Source organism: Columba livia, chromosome 20 (assembly GCF_036013475.1).
Source record: "Columba livia isolate bColLiv1 breed racing homer chromosome 20, bColLiv1.pat.W.v2, whole genome shotgun sequence".
In the NCBI taxonomy this organism is placed as follows: domain Eukaryota; kingdom Metazoa; phylum Chordata; class Aves; order Columbiformes; family Columbidae; genus Columba; species Columba livia.
Genome location: NC_088621.1, coordinates 3,241,720 through 3,263,846, shown reverse-complemented (window position 1 = coordinate 3,263,846; position 22,127 = coordinate 3,241,720). Strand labels below are relative to the sequence as shown.

At 57.6% G+C, this 22,127-nt stretch overlaps 3 protein-coding genes across 22 annotated transcripts; 2 read left to right on the top strand and 1 right to left on the bottom strand.

Annotated features, from left to right (window-relative positions):
• Positions 1-1,014: 1,014 nt before the first annotated feature.
• On the top strand, positions 1,015-9,170 carry LOC102085205 (aldehyde dehydrogenase family 3 member A2). 18 transcript variants are annotated; one of them, XM_065036358.1, is made up of 12 exons: positions 1,015-1,362; positions 2,297-2,469; positions 2,673-2,904; positions 3,005-3,090; positions 3,928-4,136; positions 4,264-4,381; positions 4,516-4,657; positions 4,825-4,991; positions 5,480-5,579; positions 6,450-6,700; positions 7,362-7,485; positions 7,773-9,170. In XM_065036358.1, the coding sequence occupies exons 2-11, from the start codon at positions 2,308-2,310 to the stop codon at positions 7,440-7,442; spliced, it is 1,548 nt and encodes a 515-aa protein (XP_064892430.1). In that variant the 5' UTR covers positions 1,015-1,362; positions 2,297-2,307; the 3' UTR covers positions 7,443-7,485; positions 7,773-9,170. The 18 variants fall into 18 exon arrangements, with proteins under 18 accessions (XP_064892430.1, XP_064892428.1, XP_064892426.1 ...); XM_065036356.1 differs by having other exon boundaries at positions 1,015-1,383; XM_065036354.1 differs by having other exon boundaries at positions 1,015-1,404.
• A 433-nt stretch (positions 9,171-9,603) lies between these two features.
• Positions 9,604-14,572, top strand: LOC102085381 (aldehyde dehydrogenase family 3 member A2). Of its 2 annotated transcripts, XM_065036370.1 has the most exons (11): positions 9,604-9,764; positions 10,307-10,479; positions 10,683-10,914; positions 11,016-11,101; positions 11,188-11,396; positions 11,524-11,641; positions 11,776-11,917; positions 12,085-12,251; positions 12,867-12,966; positions 13,353-13,588; positions 13,702-14,572. In XM_065036370.1, exons 2-11 carry the CDS (start codon positions 10,318-10,320, stop codon positions 13,717-13,719), a joined length of 1,470 nt encoding a protein of 489 aa, XP_064892442.1. In that variant the 5' UTR covers positions 9,604-9,764; positions 10,307-10,317; the 3' UTR covers positions 13,720-14,572. The 2 variants fall into 2 exon arrangements, 1 of the variants encoding a protein (XP_064892442.1); XR_010467261.1 differs by lacking the exon at positions 12,867-12,966.
• Positions 14,573-14,705: 133 nt separating this feature from the next.
• On the bottom strand, positions 14,706-22,013 carry LOC102084022 (multidrug and toxin extrusion protein 2). 2 transcript variants are annotated; one of them, XM_065036347.1, is made up of 18 exons: positions 21,642-22,013; positions 21,216-21,386; positions 20,798-20,899; positions 20,557-20,625; positions 20,165-20,313; positions 20,017-20,059; positions 19,656-19,700; positions 19,183-19,280; positions 18,907-19,004; positions 18,270-18,383; positions 18,070-18,137; positions 17,449-17,557; positions 17,206-17,281; positions 17,062-17,131; positions 16,656-16,788; positions 16,236-16,330; positions 15,622-15,766; positions 14,706-15,252 (listed from the first exon to the last, which is right to left on the bottom strand). In XM_065036347.1, the coding sequence occupies exons 1-18, from the start codon at positions 21,789-21,791 to the stop codon at positions 15,032-15,034; spliced, it is 1,956 nt and encodes a 651-aa protein (XP_064892419.1). In that variant the 5' UTR covers positions 21,792-22,013; the 3' UTR covers positions 14,706-15,031. The 2 variants fall into 2 exon arrangements, with proteins under 2 accessions (XP_064892419.1, XP_064892420.1); XM_065036348.1 differs by having other exon boundaries at positions 21,216-21,421; positions 21,642-22,007.
• Between the last annotated feature and the right edge of the window lie 114 nt (positions 22,014-22,127).

The following is a 22,127-nucleotide window of genomic DNA, read 5'->3' as shown; positions in this document are numbered from 1 at the left end:
AAGCAGCACTGCTCCAGCGTGAAAACCCTCGGGCTAAAGGCTGAGAACAGGCTCTGCAGAATGGTAAAGAGCATCTCCCTGTTCCTGCAGAGGGTGACGTGCAGCACCATTTCCCCAGGCGCACAATAAGCGCAAGGACTTTTACTCTGACTGCAGCAGCATTTGTTCCTTATCTAATTTTCCTTAGACCTTCAGACAGCGTGGTGCCTGGACAGAGCTCCTGCCTGCAAGGATGCTAAAAGGATGGAGGCGAGCACGTTTGCATCAGGTAACGCTCCTGCAAGGAAAGTTACTATTTCTACCCACGTCTCCTTGAACACAAACCCAGCTCCTTTTCACGCACCACAGTGCAAGGGCTCTGTCCAGCCCAGCCTGTTTTTCTTTCACGTGTTGCCTCCTGCATGTGAGCATTGGCAGTTGCTCTTGTCATTCTCTTTCCAGGCTGTTTACTGCCGAGATTTGTGCAATAGCTTGTGAAATGTTCACGTGGTTGCTGAACCACAGCCCACGAGTTGCAAAGCTCAACTGACTTCACAGAAACCAGGCTTTGTGTTTGAGGGTAGTCACGGCTCAGGCACAGACTGCTGAGCGAAAGGGCAGCCCCCAGCCTCGGAGAGACACGCTGATCTGGGAAAATGTCATGAAATTTTGGGAGAGGAGCATCTGCTCCACAATAGCCCCATGCCCAGGGCAGGAGCACCCAGCTGTGTGCGGGGCAGAGATTTTGCTGGGTGTAGTTTTGGCTGAGGAGCATTAGCAATAGATGGCTTGTGTAAAAACACGGCAGAAATGGTCCTGCATAACAACCCGGGAGGAACTTTCAAATAATCCCCTTGTGTTACTTAGAACAAGTTGCAGCAGGACTATTTTTAACTGGAATGAGCCCAGCCTTGTCTCGGCTCCTTTCCCTGCTTTTTTTTTGGCTTGTTTCCCACGTGAGCGCTGTATCAAAGTTAATTTGACTGTCCTGGCCAGGCTCTTCCTGTTGCCTGTTCTGCCTCCTCCCGAACACCGACTGCACCCAGTTTTCCTTCACCGACTTAGGTCTCTCCCCCGACCCCCCGCAGGAGGTTGGGCAGGGGCACCACGCTCTGCGCTCAGCCAGTTCATGTGCTCTGCAGGGGAAAACCGACGGGTGAAGCTTCCCTCTGTCAATGACCTTCCTTAGATAAGTAACCCCGACAGGGGGACTTTGTCCCCACCCCGAATTCTCAGGAAATACGTTTCTCTGCCCTGTTCTGCATTGCACAACCTGCTGCTCTTCCCGCCCCCGCAGGGCACCGGCACCTTCTGCGAGCAACGGGCGCTGCTGCAGCAGAGCCGCCGGGAGCGGGGAAGGAGCATCCCGCCGTGCGGAGCCAGGTGCGGGCTGCGTGGAGCCAGGTGCGGGCTGCGTGGAGCCAGGTGCGGGCTGCGTGGAGCCAGGTGCGGGCTGCGTGGAGCCAGGTGCGGGCTGCGTGGAGCCAGGTGCGGGCTGCGTGGAGCCAGGTGCGGGCTGCCTGGAGCCAGGTGCGGGCGGTGCAGCCGCGGCCCTGGGCTCACGTTCCTCATCCGCCTCTGCTGTTCCGTTCTTTCCTCTCTCCACTTACGCTCTTCCCACACTCCCTGATCTCCTGCCTGCAGCTTTCGTGCTTCGGCCCCTTCCACCCGCCGCCGCGGCTCGCACCGCGCTCTGCTCCCCCGGGGGGCGATCGTTGAACCGGGGCCGAGCGCTAACCCGCGGCGGAGAGGCGGATTCGCCCCCTGGCCCTGGCCGCTTCCATTCTGGTCCAGCCCGGGGGGAGACATGGGTGTGGGCGGAGCGTGGCCTTGCGGCCTCTCCCATTCCACCTCGGGCGGCGTCACGTGGGCGGAAAGCGGAAGCGGCTGAGGCAGCGAGGACCCGGGTGGGCGGAGGGGCCGCGGGCGCTTCCCGGGAAGAGGGGGCCGAGGGGCCCGGTTTGCGATGGGAGGCCCATGGGGTTCCTCGGAGGGGCCGCCGCCTCCCGGCCGCGCCGCCCTCGGGGGCCCTGCGCTCGCCGCGGCCTTGCTGGGTGATGCCGGGACGCGGGGGAGGCGGCCAGTGTGACAGCCCGGCTGTGGCTCTGGGGTTCGCTCCCCGCGCTGCTCCTTCTCAAACTTTTCTAAATGAAACAGTAGGAAATTATTTAAGACTTGAGAAGCATTAGGGCTGCGTGATAGTGGGTATTGGGAGGTGGGGTTATGGGTGGGGGTGAGTGGCCAGGGCTGTGAGGCAGTGGCAGCTCCAGCCCGCGGGAGGGACCCCGGGCTGAGCTGGGTCTGTGTGTCCCCGCAGCGTGAGCGGCCATGGAGAGGATGCAGCGGGTCGTCGGGCAGGCGAGAGCCGCCTTCAGGTCCGGCCGGTGCCGCTCGCTGGAGTTCAGGTTGCAGCAGCTGAAGGGCCTGGAGCGGATGGTGCGGGAGAGGGAGCAGGAGATCCTGGCAGCCATCCATGCGGATCTGCACAAGGTTAGGGGCGGCGGGAGGTTCCTCCCTTCTGTGCATGGACCACGGTCAGCCCTGAGGAACATGGAAACCACAAGGGCTACCTTTGCGGTGCCAGGTGGCTTTTGCCGGTGTCCCCCTTTGTCTTGGATGATTTTGCCCTGCTGCGGTGGGTGCAAGCGGTGAGTGTCTTTACTGTCCTCTCCCCAAGCTCCCTGTCATTGCAGAGCGGGCCCAACGCATTCAGCCATGAGATCCTGGGCTTGCTGGGGGAGCTGGCCCTGGCCATGGACAAGCTGAAGTCCTGGGCAGCCCCCCAGCCCGTGAAGAAGAACCTGCTGACGCTGCGGGACGAGGCGTACATCTGCCCCGAGCCGCTGGGGGTGGTGCTGATCATCGGCGCCTGGAACTACCCCTTTGTCCTGGTCATGCAGCCTTTGGTGGGGGCCATTGCAGCAGGTGGGGACCCACAGCAGCCCCATCTGTCGTGGGATCATGGGTAGGCGCTGCAGGAAGCAGTGTGTGAGGGTTCAGGGGCTGCACTGGGTTTGTCTTTCAGGTAACGCCGTGGTGGTGAAGCCGTCAGAGATCAGCGAGAACACGGCTCGGCTGGTGGCCGATCTCCTCCCCCAGTACCTTGACCCGGTGAGTGCAGCCCCATGATTGTCTTGGCACCTGTTGTGCTTTCAAAGGGCTCCTGCTTGTTGGAGTCAAATCAGTTGCCCATTCTCTCCAAAGGAGCGTCAGCAGGAGATACGGGAGGGATTGAATTACTCTTACAGAGACACGTTGATATGTTCTTCCTGTGTTTGTGTAACCTAACGTGCTTATGTAACATTACTGCAACGTGACAGTGTTTTGGCATTTGTAACCCTATGAAGAGGTGTGTGTGTACATCTTGCTGCAATAATTGTTCTCTTGGACACTGTGCTGGGGTTGCCTCTAGGTAAGCACAAATTTGCATTGGATGCAGCTGTGCTCGTCCCTACCTGAGAACTGGCTGCTGTTTGCTCAGTGGCACTGTGTCCTGGGTTTTCGTGTCCTGCCGAACCACCATCGTAGCAGGAGGGGTGTTTCTCCTCTGTTTGTCTGGCAGTCGTGACGTCTGTCGCACTGTGTTTCTGAGGCTGTGGCTCTGACAGCAGAGTCCCACTGTGGGGCTCCCTCCAGGGAGTTAGTGCTTTCTCTAAACAAGGGGCAAGAGCTGAGGAAGGAGGTGCCCTTTGTTAGAGCCCAGTGCTTGTATGTGCCCTTGGTCTTAAAGTGTGGGAGAAGCTCTCCAGTCCTGGCCTCAACTTTATTTCTTTTACTTCATGAGGCTCAATGCAGCAATTGAAATGTCATTTCAGGGGAAGGAGCAGTTACCGTTCTCCTTTGTCCAGATCCCAATGTAGCTCACAAGAGAGTGCCCCGTGCAGAGCTGCTCCCTTGATGTCTTTGCTTTAAATCAAGGTAACTGTAAGGCTCTTGTTTGCCATGCAGGAGCTGTACCCCGTGGTCACTGGAGGAGTACCTGAGACCACAGAGCTGCTCAAGGAGCGGTTCGATCACATCCTCTACACCGGCAACTCCACCGTGGGCAAAATCGTGATGGCAGCGGCCGCCAAGCACCTGACGCCCGTCACCCTGGAGCTGGGCGGGAAGAGCCCCTGCTACATCGACAAGGACTGTGACCTGACTGTCGCCTGCAGGTCAGGCTGATGAAGCCCTCGGTGGGCTCTTGTCCCCAGACCGTGGGTGTTGCTCAGGGATGATCAGCTGGGCTGTGGGGTCTGGAAGGGGCTGATTGTAGAGAAACCATCTCCCTTTGTCCGGCAGGCGGATAACGTGGGGGAAATACATGAACTGTGGGCAAACGTGCATCGCCCCGGACTACATCCTCTGCGACCCGTCCATCCAGAGCAAGGTGGTGGAGAACATCAAGGCGACTCTGCAGGTGAGCGTGGAGTCCCTGGTGCTGCGGGAGTTGTCCCCGTTGCAGCCCAGGTCTGAGTTCAGTGGCTGCAGCCCTGGAGCTGTGGCTGTGGGGAGGTGTGTTGAGGGGTTTGGTTCTGCTGTGCCCTTTGGCAGGAATTCTATGGGGAAGATGTGAAGTCGTCTCCGGATTACGAAAGGATCGTCAACAAGCGTCACTTCCAGAGGATCGTGGGCCTGCTGAAGGGGCAGAAGATCGCTCACGGGGGAGAGGCTGATGAGGCCACCTGCTTCATAGGTGCTTCTGGCAGCTGTTGGGGGGCAGGTGGCAGCGGGTGCCTTTGGGGGCTGCGTGTGTCTGTGACCTGGTGGGTGTTGCATGCATGTGGTTGAAAGGACGAGGTTCTGTGATGGGCCACGTTCTTCTGTCCTGCTCACACCATCTCTTGCCCTTGTTTGCCTCAGCACCGACCATCCTCACTGACGTTTCTCCAGAGTCAAAGGTGATGGAAGAGGAAATCTTTGGACCGGTCCTTCCCATTCTGACCGTGAAGAGCGTGGACGAAGCCATTGAGTTCATCAACTGTCGGGAGAAGCCCCTTGCCCTGTACGTCTTCTCCAACAACAAGAAGGTGGGTCTGGGCTGTGCTCCCCTGCGGAGGTGTCTGTGCTGTTCCTTCCTGAACGTGGCCGGTCCGGGTCACAGCTCCCTGCAGGGCCTGTATTGGCCCATTTTTGCTTCTGAATCACAGCATTTGGCTCATGGGGATGCTGAGCGTCCCCAGAGCTGCTGGAGGCTCCCCGGCTCCTGTTGAAGTGCTTTGCCTTTGTTTTATTTGTGAAGTAGAAGCGTAAAAGGCTGAATTTTCTCTTTGGTGCTTGTAGTCTTTTTTGATTAGTTCATTTTAGTACATTACTGGGGAGGCAAACTCCCGGGTTTCCAGCTTTCACCTCCTTCCTCTGAGCTTTCCCACTGTCTTTGTGTTGAGGTTGCGTGGACAGGGCTGATCTGGGTCGTCACTTGGAGGAGGTGAACCCAATGGGGTGTCCTGCACAGTTACTGTTCTGGTCTCTTCTGGGAACTCTAATGTTTTGTTTGGTTTTCTCTTTCTTTTGTCAGTTAATCAGAAGAGTCATCTCAGAAACCTCCAGTGGGGGTGTTACTGGCAACGACGTCATCATGCATTTCTTCCTCTCAACATTACCCTTTGGTGGTGTCGGTAAGTTACTGCAGCTCCTGAAACATCACTTGATTCACAGTGTGACCAGGGAACAGCAGCAGCTGACTTGTTTCCAGGTTGCCCTGAGTCTGTTGCAGCTGCAGGGTCTCTGTCTCACAGCTCTCGATAATAAATGCTGGGGGTACATTAGGAAAGGGGCCAAAAGAGAAAAACCCTTGGGCGTGTTTTTGGGAAGATGGAAGCGTTTAGTGCAGATGGATGTGAAGGGTGCATCAGCTGCCATGGGACCGATCAGCAGTAATTGCAGGAGGAAGGGTGGGAGCTTGGAGAGAACTGGAACAGGTTACGGAACAGCCTGCGGGACCTTTGCAGAGAGGGTTTGGGTGTTGCGGTGCTCACAACCTGACTGAACCATCAGTGTGAGCAGAATGAGCTGTCCTGGAATTGTTAAACAGAGGTGTAACCACGGGGCTCCTCAGGAAACCCTCTCGCACAGCACTGGTGGGATCTCAGAGCCTTGGCGTGGTGCTTGGAGAGGGAGCTAAACCCAGGGAGGAGCTGGAGGCAGCTCAGGGGTCCAGGGAACAGCACGCACAGGGACACAACAAAGTACTGGAGAGTATGGAGTGAAACTGGGGTGAGGAAGAAGGATGAAGGATAGATGGACATCTTAGAGACTGAGAAATGCTGCAGAGAGTAAGGAGCAGTTGTCCCCTCTGAAGGAATATAGAGGAGAAGTTGTGCTTTAAACTGCAGCAAGGCAGATGCAGGAGAGGTAACAGGCATGGCTGCTGACAAGCAACTGGAATTTTCCTGTGTTGCTTCTTGCCCTGCTGGTGGCCTCCAGTGGCCAAAGGTTTGACTGACCGAGCCCTTGGTGTGACCCCCAGCCTGGGTTGTGTCCCTCAGGGAACAGTGGGATGGGCGCCTACCACGGCAAGCACAGCTTTGACACCTTCTCCCACCGCCGCGCCTGCCTGATCAAGGACCTGAAGATGGAGAGTACGAACAAACTGCGGTACCCACCTGGCAGCCAGAAGAAGGTGGATTGGGCCAAGTTCTTCCTCCTGAAGCGGTTTAACAAGAGCCGAGCGGGAGTGGTGATCTTTGCCGTGCTCATCTCGGTCCTGCTGGGGATCGCGACAGCGGTGGTGGCGAAGGTGAGCTCTGGCCCTTTGCCCTCTGCATGAGCGTGTGTGCAATTCCCTGAACTTTGGCAAGTTCCCTCTTGCCAGCTGCAGTCCTTTCTTAGAGCCCGACCTGTTTTATCTGTCTTGAGACTAAATATCTGTCCCGCCTGAAGTTACCAACATCTGCTTCTCACCCTTGGAAGTGCTGTCTAGAGTAGAAATGTCCTCACAGAAGTGTCCCCCACTGCTGTGCTGTTGTTGCTCTGCCTTGGTGGGTGACACCACTGGGGAGCTCCCTCCAGAGGCAGAGCTCGAGATGTTTTGGACAGGTCTTGAGAGCGATTCTTGATTCCTGGTCTTTTTTCAACGGTGTTCTGCGCTGCTCCACAGCCTTGTGGGTCTGTGCTGCAGGGCTGTTGTCCCCCAAACTCCAGGGAGGTGTCAGGGTGGATCAGGACTCTGCCCCTTGGAATGCTCGGTGCTGTCAGTGCTGTGAAGAGACATGCTGGAGCCCCGCAAGCTAGGGGAACAACCTGCTGTGTGTCTGAGCCCAGGAGAGGGTGTAAGAGCCAACAACTGGCTCAGGCCTTGAAGCCCCAGCCAGGGAGGGAGCCAGGCCCTGTGTAGCTGAACGCCTTCTCAGCAAAGCGGGGAAACTCGCGGCATCGTGAAATCCTTTGGGTTTTCTCAGAACCACCAGGCTGTGCTGAAGAGCAAAGCCCTCTTGCTGGTGCTGGCGGTTCAGAGCCTGGGCGGGCGCAGGCTGTGGTAAGGAGGAGCAGGTTTCAGAGCTCCGCTGTGGCTGTCACGCTGAGGTAGGAGCCTTTTTCTTCTCCTGTGTGTAGACCTGAGTAGAGATCGGGCAAAGCCTCATTAGAGTATGAACGTGGGGCTTGTTTTCCCTGGAGCAAGAGCACGGTGCTTTCCCTGTCCACAATGACCAGCAGTCAGTGCATGCTGAGGGGGCAGGAGAAGGGTGAGCTGGACCCTGGGGACGTCACCCTAAGCAGAGGGGTTTTGCTTCAGGCTGCTCTAGAGAGTTGGTTTTCCTTTCTTCAGCAAATCCTTCATAGGACGTCAGTGTTGTGTTTTGCTTTCACAGATGGTTTACTTCTGAAGAGAGGAAAAGGCACCATGTGCAAGTCATACCCTGAGCGCTCGCATTGGGTCTGTTTCCTTAAGCTGAGAAGTCACTTTTTCTTTTGTGCTGGATTATTTCAGTGGGCTGTCGAGCACAAGGAGTAGCCTGAGAGAGACACTAACCAAGCGAAGGCTCGGACTCATATACTAAAACACTGCGCTGAAACAGAGGGACCAGTGGGCACCAGCTCTCCTAAGGAGGACGCAGAGCAAGAAATAGCATCCCTACCTCCACCCTGTGCCGCGGCTCCCAGAGACACACACGCTGTGTCTGGCACCAAACCGCTCCCTGCCCTTCAGCAACAAACAGGAGCTCGAGTCTCGGCCTTGACCGTTGACGGTGTTTTCCCCGCAGTTTTCGGGATGGTCGGTTGTGCTGCGAACAGCCACACTCTGGGTGATGAGCCTGAGACAGACTGTGCTGGTTTTTACCAGTTGTGTTAGTTGTGAATCAAACTCACGAGGTTCCCACTTGCTGTTTAATTGAGGTGAAATATTCGTGGATCCCTACGAGCCAGGATCATCCGTGGCTGGTCAGGAGATGCAGCTCATGCCCTTTTTGGGGCTCCGGGTTTCATCGTGTGCGTGTAACAGTTAGAAAATGACAAAGATGGTACCTGCGCTGCCTGTATTTTGCTGATAAAGGTGTTTTATGCTCATCCAAAAGAATTTCCAGACCTGTTTATAGAAGCGGGAATTGCGAAGTGCCTTGTTGTGGGTTCGTCCACGTGGACGCCCAAGCCCTGCACAGCCACGCACTTGCTCCCCTAGTGGGACAAGGGAGAAGATCGGAACAGTAAAAGTGAGAAAACTTGTAGGTTGAGATAAAGTTTCATAGGTAAAGTGAAACCTGGGCGCATGAGCGAGCAAATTAAGGGATTTATTCACTACTTCCCCTCGTTGGGCGGATGTTCAGCCATCCCCGGGAATGCCGGGCTCCATCACGTGTGACAGCACCACCCTGCGATGAAGAAACTTAGCGACTATGATGAAAATTAACTCCATCCCAGCCAAAACCAGTACAAACCTGTTCTGGTCCTCCAAGGGAAAACGATTGGTGAAAGAGTGTGTACTCCTGTGTGTTTTTGCTGCTGGGTCTGCTGTAATCTTGCATTGGGAGATAATATGGGGCTTGGGGCAAGGATGCTGGAGAAATTTAAGGGGAAAGGAACTTAGAAATATTAATGCTTAAATAAGATAAAATTAAAAATTATTAAATGCAATTACACACTATGGAGTAGAAAATTATATTTACTGTGCAATAGGTGGGATTTCACAATGTCTGGTGAAAATCCATGCACTAAGCCTTTTTAATAATGATGCGTTTTGCAAGTACTAAATAAACAGAATTTAAATAACAGAGCGTGGTAAGTCCCTGCAGTCTCCTGGGGAATCCTGCCCGTCTTTTGCCTCTCCCGGCTCTGGCCACAGCTTGGCTGAACGTCACACACGTTGCAAGGTGCCTCTGTCCCGCAAAGGGCTGCGTGTCCCCAGTGCGGTGACCCCTGCTCGTGGGGCGGGATCCCCCGGAGCCAGGCGAGGCTGGGGCTGCTTCTCCTCTGCAAATCCACCCCCCGACCGCCTCTCATCTGCTGGCACCGCCAGCCTGGGGTTTGTTGGGATCTGGATGACAACGGGGGCTGTGTTCGGCTGCAGCCGCCTGTTGGACGCGCTGCCCCGGCCTTGTGTGCCCAACTTGGGCAAAGCCACATGGCCTCTCGCAATCCTGTGCGGGCAGCTGAGTCCCTGTCCCATCTGAATGCGGGGACCCGGGGCTGGTGGATACATCTGGATGTCTCTGGGTAAAGGGCGGTTTGTGTTTGGCAAGAGCCCTGGGCCCGGGCCAGCTCTGCGCTCGTGGGAGGAGAGATCGCTCCGAGCCGCGTCAGGGGAAGGGCTTGCGCCTGCTCGCGCTCGCTGCAGGAGAACGGCACAGAGAGAGGCTCCTCTGAAGGTAACTTGCTTTTTTGCCTTCTTTTTTAATGAGTCATCTGCTTTCTCAGTCAGGATCGGGGCAGTCGCACAGCTGTGTCAGGGGGCAGGGAAGAGCAGAGTTTAATGCTTGCGAGGGGACTTTGGTGTCTCCTTTGGTCAGGCAGGTCTCTCGTCCTGACCGAAAGCGAGAGGCGGCTCCCCGGAAGCAAAATGAAATCTCTGCTGTGTTTTGTCATGTTTCTGCAAAGCCACATGAGGATCTTGTGGTTATGGGGAAGATGGGTGGAGGCTGAATCTGGGCACGCAGCTCTGCTTCCAGCCCAGCCCACGGTTATCTCCGTGTTTTGGCACCTTGAGAGCAGAGGGTGGGGTGGCTGGTGGGTTTAGGGTGTCCCTGAGCTAGGAGAAAATCTACAAGCTGTGTGGTTGCCATGGGAGGTGCCCAATGCTGGGGCATGGGAGGGGGTGATCCCCAAGCAGGCAGCCACCGAAGGAGGAGAACATCTGATCTGAGCAGCCCCTGATGGCCCCATAGTGACCTGTGTCTGTGTGTCCCCGCAGCGTGAGCGGCCATGGAGAGGATGCAGCGGGTCGTCGGGCAGGCGAGAGCCGCCTTCAGGTCCGGCCGGTGCCGCTCGCTGGAGTTCAGGTTGCAGCAGCTGAAGGGCCTGGAGCGGATGGTGCGGGAGAGGGAGCAGGAGATCCTGGCAGCCATCCATGTGGATCTGCACAAGGTCAGGGGCGGCGGGAGGTTTCTCCCTTCTGTGCGTGGACCACGGTCAGCCCTGAGGAACATGGAAACCCCAAGGGCTACCTTTGCGGTGCCAGGTGGCTTTTGCCGGTGTCCCCCTTTGCCTTGGATGATTTTGCCCTGCTGCGGTGGGTGCAAGCGGTGAGTGTCTTTACTGTCCTCTCCCCAAGCTCCCTGTCATTGCAGAGCGGGCCCAACGCATTCAACCATGAGATCCTGGGCTTGCTGGGGGAGCTGGCCCTGGCCATGGACAAGCTGAAGTCCTGGGCAGCCCCCCAGCCCGTGAAGAAGAACCTGCTGACGCTGCGGGACGAGGCGTACATCTGCCCCGAGCCGCTGGGGGTGGTGCTGATCATCGGCGCCTGGAACTACCCCTTTCTCCTGGTCATGCAGCCTTTGGTGGGGGCCATTGCAGCAGGTGGGGACTCGCAACATCCCTGTCCTTCATGGGGCCATGGGCAGAAGCCGTGGGAGCGGCGAGTGAGGAGCTTCAGGGGCTTCAATAGGTTTGTCTTGCAGGCAATGCTGCAGTGGTGAAGCCGTCGGAGATCAGCGAGAACACGGCTCGGCTGGTGGCCGATCTCCTCCCCCAGTACCTTGACCCGGTGAGCGCGGTCCCATATCAGTCCCCAGGTTTCTCTGCTGCAGTGATGCGCTGGGTTGGGGTGACCCCGACACCCTGGTCCCACAGGAGCTGTACCCCGTGGTCACTGGAGGAGTACCTGAGACCACAGAGCTGCTCAAGGAGCGGTTCGATCACATCCTCTACACCGGCAACTCCGCCGTGGGCAAAATCGTGATGGCAGCGGCCGCCAAGCACCTGACGCCCGTCACCCTGGAGCTGGGCGGGAAGAGCCCCTGCTACATCGACAAGGACTGTGACCTGACTGTCGCCTGCAGGTCAGGCTGATGAAGCCCTCGGTGGGCTCTTGTCCCCAGACCGTGGGTGTTGCTCAGGAATGATCAGCTGGGCTGTGGGGTCTGGAAGGGGCTGATTGTAGAGAAACCATCTCCCTTTGTCCGGCAGGCGGATAACGTGGGGGAAATACATGAACTGTGGGCAAACGTGCATTGCCCCGGACTACATCCTCTGCGACCCGTCCATCCAGAGCAAGGTGGTGGAGAACATCAAGGCGACTCTGCAGGTGAGCGTGGAGTCCCTGGTGCTGCGGGAGTTGTCCCCGTTGCAGCCCAGGTCTGAGTTCAGTGGCTGCAGCCCTGGAGCTGTGGCTGTGGGGAGGTGTGTTGAGGGGTTTGGTTCTGCTGTGCCCTTTGGCAGGAGTTCTATGGGGAAGATGTGAAGTCGTCTCCGGATTACGAAAGGATCGTCAACAAGCGTCACTTCCAGAGGATCGTGGGCCTGCTGAAGGGGCAGAAGATCGCTCACGGGGGAGAGGCTGATGAGGCCACCTGCTTCATAGGTGCTTCTGGCAGCTGTTGGGGGGCAGGTGTCAGCGGGTGCCTTTGGGGGCTGCGTGTGTCTGTGACCTGGTGGGTGTTGCATGCATGTGGTTGAAAGGACGAGGTTCTGTGATGGGCCACGTTCTTCTGTCCTGCTCACACCATCTCTTGCCCTTGTTTGCCTCAGAACCGACCATCCTCACCGACGTTTCTCCAGAGTCAAAGGTGATGGAAGAGGAAATCTTTGGACCGGTCCTTCCCATTCTGACCGTGAAGAGCGTGGACGAAGCCATTGAGTTCATCAACTGTCGGGAGAAGCCCCTTGCCCTGTACGTCTTCTCCAACAACAAGAAGGTGGGTCTGGGCTGTGCTCCCCTGCGGAGGTGTCTCTGTGCTGTTCCTTCCTGAACGTGGCCGGTCCGGGTCACAGCTCCCTGCAGGGCCTGTATTGGCCCATTTTTGCTTCTGAATCACAACATTGGGCTCATGGGGATGCTGAGCGTCCCCAGAGCTGCTGGAGGCTCCCCGGCTCCTGTTGAAAGCCCCTGGGTTTGCAGAGCTCCCGTGTGTCTCCCACCCACGCTGGTGATTGCTGGTTCCTTGCACATCTCCTGCCCCTGCTCCAGGCTCTGTTGTGCCAGCTCAGGAATTTGGGTCAGGGCTTTGCCCCCACACAACCGCCCTCAGTGTGGGTGGGAGGACTGAGGAGCACCCAGGTGCTGGTCGATGCACCACCGCCTCCAGCCCATCCTGCTGAGATGGAGCCTTTTCATTTCATGGCTGTTCCAGCTGGACAGATCTTGTCCTTAAGTGACATAAACCTGCCCCATCTCAGGGAACAAGGCACAGCCTGCTTCCAGAAAGGGGGACACGGGCCTCACCCTGACACCCCCATCTCTTGTGGACAGCATGGTGTTGGTGGCCTCTCTTGATTTCCCTCTGTTCTGTGCCATCTCTCACCCTGGGCAGCTGATCAGACGGGTGATATCGGAGACCTCCAGTGGCGGCATGACGGCCAACGACGTCCTCATGCACTCCCTCGTTCCACACATGCCCTTCGGTGGTGTGGGTGAGTCCCTGCCTGTCCCCTACGCTTGGCCTCAGCCTTCCCACAGCAGCCTGTGGCCCAGGTCCCCTCCATTTGGAAATTCAGGAAATTTCGGCTGTTTTCTCCCATTAATACTATTCACACTGCTGATTCTCTTTGCAAAAAGGCTCATTAGTCATGGAAGCAGTGTGGTGGTACATCTGTCCGCAGCTGTGGTTCTGCTGTGGGATGAAGTTGGCCGTGGCCAAGTGGCTGGTTGAGTTTCCACAGTCACTGTAGAGCAGCTGCTCTAGGCATGAGAAGCACCACGACCAAGCTTTACGTGTGTCCTGGGGGCTGCTAAACAGAATTTAAGAGATGCAGCTGTCTCTGTGCACGGTGTGACCCGCCTGGGTTGTGTCCCTCAGGGAACAGCGGGATGGGCGCCTACCACGGCAAGCACAGCTTTGACACCTTCTCCCACCGCCGCGCCTGCCTGATCAAGGACCTGAAGATGGAGAGTACGAACAAACTGCGGTACCCTCCTGGCAGCCAGAAGAAGGTGGATTTGGCCAAGTTCTTCCTCCTGAAGCGGTTTAACAAGGGCCGAGTGGCATTGGTGATCTTGGCCGTGCTGGGGATCGTGGCAGCGGTGGTGGCAAAGGTGAGCTCTGGCTCTGTCCCCTGAGCCCCACCTGGTCTCAGCTTCCATCACCCTGTTCCCTCTGGCTCTGCTCCCTCCCTGTGCGACTCATCCTCATTTCTGTGCCTCTCCAGATGGTGTCCGCTGGATGAGAGGGGTGACCAGCACCCAGCAGCATGCCGGACCCGTAACCCATCACTCACGCCTTGCAGTCCTCGTGCTGAACGTTCTTTTCTGCAATTTCTTTTCTTCCGAGGCAGCCAACGCACTGAAGAGGTAGAAGCAAGTAAAACACACCTAAAGCAGAGAAGCTCTGACGTGGGCGTTCCTGTTGCTGCTGAAACTCCAGAATTGATGCAGACATACAACTGGTCGTGCAGCAGCAGGTGGAAGGGGGCAGAATCTGTCCCGCTCTGCAAACATGAGCCCAGCTGAAAGCTCTTGCGGAATCATTTGCCACAAGGATATCAAAACAAAGCCAGTTGTTACTGAGCCCATTGTCTACGTAAGGTCTCACATGATCCCCATCAAAAGCTGTTTCACAACGTTAAGCCTAACAAGGTGTGGGTCTTACTGGTGGGGACAGTCCAGGCTCGTTGTCCCCAGCAGAGAGGGAAAGAGCCTCTGGGAGCCTGCAGCATCCCAGCCTTGACAGGACTCTCGACAGGGTGATGTCTCATTGTAGGGGACCGACATGTGCACAGGCTCCCTGAGGTGACAACCAAAGTCTTCTGAACGGTGGCCACACTCTGCCCAAGGACTCAAGGAGCACCAGGGAGTGTGGCACTGCTGGTGCACTGTGTTTGGGGCTGCTGGGGACAACAACAGGGGCATTAGTGTGATCAGAGCCCCAGGTCTGGGAAGTCCTTGGTCTGAGCAGCCAGCCGTCTCATCTGTAATTTAATTTTGATTTTTTTACTGGTTTACTGGTGGGCTTTTACCTCTGAACGTGTAACTGACGGCTGACCTTGAGCCTCGCTGAATAAACCCCGTGTGTCACTGTGACGGCCGCCTCGGGCAGGGCGAGACCCGCGTGTCCTGGGTTCCCGCAGGGGCTGCAGCCCCCAGGTTGGACATTTCCCTGTGCTGACCCGAGCCCGGCCCCCAGCCTCCTCCCAAAGGAGCCAGCCCAGTCCAGCGGGGTTTATTCTTTATTTGGCGTTTGTCACGGAGCAGCGGTGTGAGCCGGGATGTGCTCGGCTCCGGTCGGGGGGTGATAGCGGCAGCGCAGGCTGGATGGGGTCGCTCCCCAACTTGGGGTGCCCAAAGCAGCATTTTGGGTGTCAGAGCAGCCACAGGGCCCGTTCCCATGTCTGAGCAAATGCTGCCGAATGAGCTGACCCTTTGACTGCTGTGGGACAGGCGTGTGCTGGGTTCTTGCGCTGGCCGGTCTGTGCTTTGTACATCCATCTGTCAGGAGGGGGTTTGTCCCGAAAACAAAGTCCCCAGCGTCCCTGGTGCGAGTCAGTGTTTGCTGGTTATCAGCTTTATGGCAATGCTAAGCACGAGGACAGCGATGGCAGCAGCTGCCGCCAGCCCACGCCGGACGAGCAGCTCCTTGGTGACCACAGCAGTGACCGGAGGGGACGTGGCCAGTGTGGCTTCCTGGGCCTCCAGCTGGTATGTCGGTCCCTCCGTCCTGGTGATGCCCGTGAGTACGACGCCGTTCTGCGCATCCACTCCCGCTGCGAGGAGAGCGGGGCAGTGTCACTGAGGGCTTTTCAGGGATTGAGGGGTTTGTTGGGAGGGTTTTGTCCAAGGTCTGAAAGCACTTTATGTGCAGCACAGAGATCTCCAGCCCTCGGCAGAGCTTCGGTGGGACCTCGTGTCTGCAAGGTGAGACCTACCCAAGGTGCCCCAGGTTGTCCCCGTGCCACCCCCCATCACCCTCCCAAGCCCACCCTTGTCATCACTGTTTTCCCAATAACCGAGGGCATCCCCAGTGTTATACTGCACCCCCGCTTCATGGGCTTGTTCCTGGCTTATGTGACTCCTTGGGGACTCTCCTGGACCCCAACCCCCCACCCTGCGCGGTGCCCAGCTCCTGGCCGTACCTACGCACCCCTGCAGCACCGCGGCGGGGGGGTAAGCGTGGGGTGGAGTGGCTGGCCCCACACTGGGAGGGGCTTTGCAGGAGGGTTCGGGGCCTGGGCTTGCCTCCTCCAGCGATGGCTGGGTCACTCCTGCACGACGCTGAGCCTGGGGAGGGAACACAGTGGGTTTATTTGGCAGTTCATGGTGCAAGAAAACTCCACCCAGCAAAGCCAACATGTCATCTCTCGTGAGGTTCATCTGGCTGGAAATGGCACAGGCAGGTGAAAGATGCCTGAGATGAGAGATGGAAACCCCAGAGCTGGGGCACAAGGCGATGCTCAGGACTGTAGGGTTGAGGTACATCTCTGTCACCCTGTCTGCTTTGAGCTTCATGTCCCCAGCCCAGGTTGGCACAAGGTGCACAGAGACACTTTGAGGCTGTCGAGTGCACATATGGGGAGGAGCTGGATCCATGGATATGGCCACAGTCCCAAACATGGGAGCGCTGAGTTTTGCTGGGGACCCAGGGCAGCCTGCAGGGTTGAGCCCGTGGTGCTGTCTGATCCTGCTGTGATCCCAGCCACAGCACCAAGGACCTTCCCGCTGGTGGGGCACAATGGGGTGTGTGTGTTACCTCCTCGGCCGCCTTCCTCCAGTCCATGCGGGAGATGTAGATGACGAAGCAGGTGCAGAGCATGGAGACACAGACCAGCATGCTGAGCCACAGGCCTGCGGGTGGCATGCCGGCGTCAGCCAGCCGCCATGGCTGCACCGGACCCAGCCAAGATGGCATGTTGGGATGGCGAGCCAGGAAAGGGGACGTCACCAAGGTCAGCAGGGACATGGGGATGGGGTAGTGGTGGGTGCGTGCTGCTGTGGGGCTGCCTGGCAGACCTGGCAGCAGTTGCTTTTTCCCAGTAAAACTAAAAGCCAGTCCACCCCAGTGTGCCCAGTCCCCAGGCAGGAGGGTCATGAGAAGCCATCGGTGGGGCTGGGGGTGACCCGCATCTACCTGCGGGGGGTTTTGGGGGATGCAGAGGGTGGGGGTCGGTACCTATGACGCCGATCCTGGCCACGAAGAGCAGCACGGCTGCCAGAGGCAGGCCCACGCCGTAGTAGCTCACGGCGTTGAGGATGGCACCAAATTTCTGCTTGCCTACACCACGGAGCACCCCGCTGCAGGCGCCCTGCGGGGACAGGGAGAGCAGCTGGTGCCAGGGCCGGGACCCCCACCTGCACCAAATTCAGGGCTCTGCCAGGTGGACCAGCTTCCTATCTCTGCCCAGTTATTTCTGTGTCCCTGCCTGGTCCTGTGGGTCATTGTCTTTTTATGCATTTGGTGTTCTCTAAGGGGTGACCCCAGGAGCTCTGCACGGTCCTGGTGCCCACCCTCGACCGACCAACCTGCCGCTCAGCACTGAGGTCCCCTCCTGAAAACAGCAGCATCCCCAGGGACTTACACACGTGGCTTCAAACAAGTGGAAGACAACGTAGACCGGCATGACCCAGGCCACCAAGTCAACGATCTCCCTGGGGACAGACAAGACAATGATGGCTTTTGGGAACCAACCTCCGTGCACCGAGGCTGGGGCAGGGGCACTCACTTGTCACTGGTGAAGATGTACCCCAGCACATCCTTCGTGGCTGCTAAAGTGGCCCCAATGGCTACACAAAACCCCCCTGAAAAACAGCAAAGTGCTGCTCCCAGCTCAGCTGTGATGTGGAACTGGGGGGCAGCTGAAGGGAGAAGAGGGGACACGGACAGGGGACACAGGCAGGGGATTGCGAACGCTCCCTGCTCTTGCTCTGGAGCCTTGGTGAAGGCTCCTTTGCGCGGGCAGCCTGACCTGTGCAGAGGAGGCTGATGGAGGACGATCTCTTGGCCGTTTGGACGTCACCAGCACCCAGCGCGTTCCCCACCTGCACGCTGGCGGCCATGCCCAGCCCCAGCGGGATCTGTAACCACAGGGCTGGGGCTCGCATGTGCGTCTGGGCGATGGGGACATCGCAGTGACAGCGGAATAACCACCCGGAAGAGAGGGGGACGGAGTTTGGGATTTAATTTGATGGGACAAGGGGTGATGGTTTTAAACTAAAGGAGGGGAGATTCAGGCTGGACACAAGGAAGAAATTGTTGCTCCTGAGGGTGGTGAGAGCCTGGCCCTGGTTGCCCAGAGAGGTGGTGGATGAACCATCCCTGGAGACATCCCAGGCCAGGCTGGACGGGGCTCTGAGCAACCTGAGCTGGTGAAGATGAACCTGCTCGTGGCAGGGGGGGCACTGGATGAGCTTGGAAGGTCCCTTCAACCCAAACTATTCAGTGATTTTATTATTCTAATTTAAAGCACCTCAGCAGGAGGGATCGGCAGGAGCAGGGACAGGCTTAAGTGCAGAGGAGTAAGACTGAGGTTTGGTGGAGCTGATTTTTGCTGGGTGTCTGGTCTGAAATAACAACCCTCAATCCTTACCATGAATGCAACCACAGACACCTCATAGATGATGGACTGGGCAGAGAGCTCGACAACGCTCAGCAGGCCTAGGGGAATGGAGAGGGTCAGCACTGGGTTTGGGTGCCCAGCGAGAGCCACTTTTGGCCCCCACGACTGCCATGGACACCCCTCTGGTTCACACCCCGTCCATCTCCTTGTGGTTCCCCCTCTCCACTGACCTATCAAGAAGCTCCCGATTTCGTAGGTCCACCACTCGATGCACATCATGAGCATGCTGGGGATCGCCAGGGAGGTGAAGCTGTCCCACTCCAGCAGGCACTCGCTGGACCAGCCTACAGAGAGGAGGAATGTCACCTGAAGGATGACCAGACTGGCCACGTGTTACCTCCTTGAGAGCCCCTGAAGCAGCTGGAGGTGCCGTTCCTGTTTGCAGAGCCACCAGGGCAACGCTGCTCAGCTCCATAGGACCCAGAACACGCACATATGAGCTCTGCTGATGCCATCCTGTGGGCCACAGAGCAGCGCAACCCTCAGCCCATCCCTCCTGGAGAGGAGCATCTAAGAACAACCTCGTGCTTATGCCTGTGCTCATCCGGCTTTGGGGCTGAGCCCTACAGAGCCTCAGCAGAAAGTTTCATTTCTGCAGAGTTAATGTTTACTGCCCATCAGGATGCTCTGCCAGTGCCTCGCGCATGACGTGCTGCCACCGAAGCAGCACCACGTTCCCACGGTGGAATGGGCTGAGGTTAATATTTCACCACCAGGACTAACAGAATTCACTTGATAGAACTGGTGGAAAATTCATGAACATTTAGGTAAAGCAGAAACTGGAGGGAGCTGGTGAGATGCTCTTACCTCCCCAGGTCTTCACATGGAGTTTCTTGCCTATAATGTACAGGAACAAGAAAATGGTTTGTGAATATTGAGCAACGGTGTTGGCCCAGGCAGAGCCCCTGCAAAGGGAATGAGAAAGGTGGTTGGCACCCTGCTCACACCTCCTTGGCCTCGCAGAATCGGAGCATAAGGTCCCACTGTGCCCCCGCGAGCGCAGGTGGTGCCAGCGTCCCTGAGAAGTCCTTCCCAGTGCCAAGTGTCACGTTTTCCCCTCCATGGGATGCAGGCGCTACTCACGTGATGCCAAAGTGGAGCACGTAGAGGAAGATGCAGTTTGCGATCACATTGACGATGTTGCCAATGATCCCGCTCAGCACCACCGGCCACGTGATCATCTGCAAACAGGAGGAGATGGGGCTGTGGTGGCTTCGCAAAAGCTTCAGGACATGCAAAGGTCCCCACCAGACCTGTGCTCAGCAGGTTTCCCATCAAAAAATAATCTTCCAGGAAGATGGAAAATGAGCGTATTGGAGGTAAATCCCTGGCGTTGGGAAGTGGGAAGGGAGGAAGGGAGGACCATTAGGTAGATGGATACAGCTGGCTGTGAGTTGGGGTGATCTCCAGGGTCAGAGCTGCTCTGGGGCACCCGGGCTGTGGTGGGATTAACGCTGCCTCTCCACAAGGAACAGCACAAAAGCCCCGGGTGTGTGGTCAAGGGGAGCCCGGAGCCAGAGCTGCCTGTCCGTGGGTGTGAGGGCTGCAGGACGCACCTGGTTCTGCAGGTATCGTGTCTCCAGGTTATACAGAAAAACTGCCTGAAAAGGAAATTGGTGGATGTGGTGAGGCCAGCGCCGAGCAGTGGCTGTGCTGCTGCAGTGGAGAACAGAATCATAGAATAGCATCCAGTGCCACCCCTGCCGTGAGCAGGGACATCTTCACCAGCTCAGGTTGCTCAGAGCCCCGTCCAGCCTGGCCTGGGGTGTCTCCAGGGATGGGGCACCCACCACCTCTCTGAACAACCTGGGTTGGTGTTTCACCATTTTAATTGTAAAAACTTCCTTCCTCTTGTCTAGAAGCAGGGTGGCTGGTCCCCATGCACAGCCAGCATCTGGGGTTTCCGCAGGGACTCACCGGCAGAGCGGGAACAAACGCCATCACGTAGCGCTGGGTCAACCTGGGGGGACACAAGCAGTGCAGTCAGTGAGGAGCCGCCGTCCCCCAAGCTCTGTTGTGCAGGGAGGGACGATGCAATGGTGTCTGGGCCACAGGACCACCTGACCTGGAGACCTCTGGGTCCTGGCGGATGAGGAGCAGGAGCTGCTCGATGTTGATGAGGATGGCGCAGCAGGGGAAGCAGCAGAGCAGGAGGATGAGGATGGCACGCTGCAGGATCACCCCCACGCGCAGCAGGTTCTTGCTGCCGTAGGTCTGCGAGGTGAGAGGGGGGTGAGCCCTGCACGGAGCACCCCTGACCACCCTGTGGGCTGCCCAGGGAGGGATTTGGTGTTGTATTTCAAGGATATATGGAGCTCCCTGTTCTGGGATTGCTGCCTGGGGATGAGTTTTCCCCATTCACGGGTGTAGCCAGGGCTCTGGGCAGCGCCTGGGCAGCATCAGCTGACGCTGGAAAACCCCATGTCTCCAGGATGAGTGCCAGCATCTCTTACCCACCTGTGATATCAAGGTGTCACATGCTGAAGACAAACCATAACCTACAGAGATGGCAGTGACGTTTATAACCTGGAAACAGGAGTTAAAAAAAAAAAAAAGCAAATGTGAGCGTTTAAAACTTTTATGAAGGGAGAGAGGCCAAAAGGAAAAATGGGAGTCTGAGATCTCTGTCCTTGTCTGCCTTCGTTCCCGTATCCCGTCCCAGTGTCAGCGGGTGGGAGCTGGTGCCAGGAATGCTTACAGCGATGGCCAGCGTGACGGACGCCAGCTCGACCTTGCCCAGGTGGCCACAGAATATGGAGCTGATGAGGTGTATCAGGAAGATCAGCAGCTGGATCAGGATCTAAGTGCAGGGAAGAGGAGAGACGGAGGTGAGCAGAGCAGGCTGTGCTGGGGGGACCTTTGGGACAGAGAGCGGGACGGGAAGGCAGCTGTGTGTCTACAGCTGAGTGCATATAATCGGCCAAGCTCCCCAATCCCCCCAGCACACCAGGTGAAGCTGCTCTGAGGTTTTGAGCCCTTTGCCAGGTGTTTAGCAGCACTCTGTCTCTTCCAGGAGGTGTTGGGCTCCGCTGCCTGAAAATCCCACTCCCCAGGGTCCCTGTGCCAGTGGGCTGCGGACACAGCCCCCCAACACACCATCCTCCCAGGTTCCTTACCAGTGGCCCCGCCAGCACCAGTAGCTTCTTTGCCTCCTCCCAGAAGTTGTCCGGGACCAGGCGCTGCAGCCAGCGGCGTTTCTTCCCGGCTGTGAGCTCCTGCTGGCCGGTGGCCATTGCCGCGCCAAAGTCCTTCTCCTCGGGAACACTTGCCTGCTTCGTGCCACCGCTCTGCCAGGGGAGTGACACAACCCTCTTCCTCCGTGCTGGTTAAACCCCCCAGGGTGAGCAATGTGTAACCATGGTGGGGTGAACTTCAGCCGGGACTGGACGAGCTGACCGCCCACTCCTTGCTGCTGCGACGGGGATGGGGAGCACCAGCAGCGGGTCAGGGCAGGACAATGAGGGTCTGTGCAGCGTGGAGGAGCCAGGACGTGCGATGCAAGGGATTGAGCCTTCCCAAATTGCCCCTAGCAGCTCTCATACCTCTCTCCTGCTTTCCTGTGGCTCCACCAGCCACGGGGCTGGACGGTCATCCTCTTCCAGCAGCGACGGAGGGTTCATGGGTCCGAGTGCGGTGTCCTGTGAGCTGCTGCCGGCAGTGACGGGGCTGCTGCCTGTCCCGGCCCCTCTCATCACAACACGGAGGTGGCCAAGACAAGCGCCTCCAGTTGTCAGCCTCGCACAGCGTCGGGTTTCACCGGCACTGCTCAGCCAGGACAAATATAGTGTTGTGCCTCGTCCCAGTGCAGGGCAGGGAGGTGGAGAGGAGCTGCCACCGCGAGACCCTCTCCTGCAGAGCAGAAGGTGGTCTGCGGCGGGATGGGGCAGCCCATGGGGCAGAGCAAGGGGGACTTCCTCTTAGCCCCAGGCTTCCATCCCAAAACTAGTGAGACTCTGAGTCTGCCACATCCTCCCCCCATCTGGGCAGAGGCTGCTGAGACAGAGGTTGACAGCTGGTTCAAGCTCATT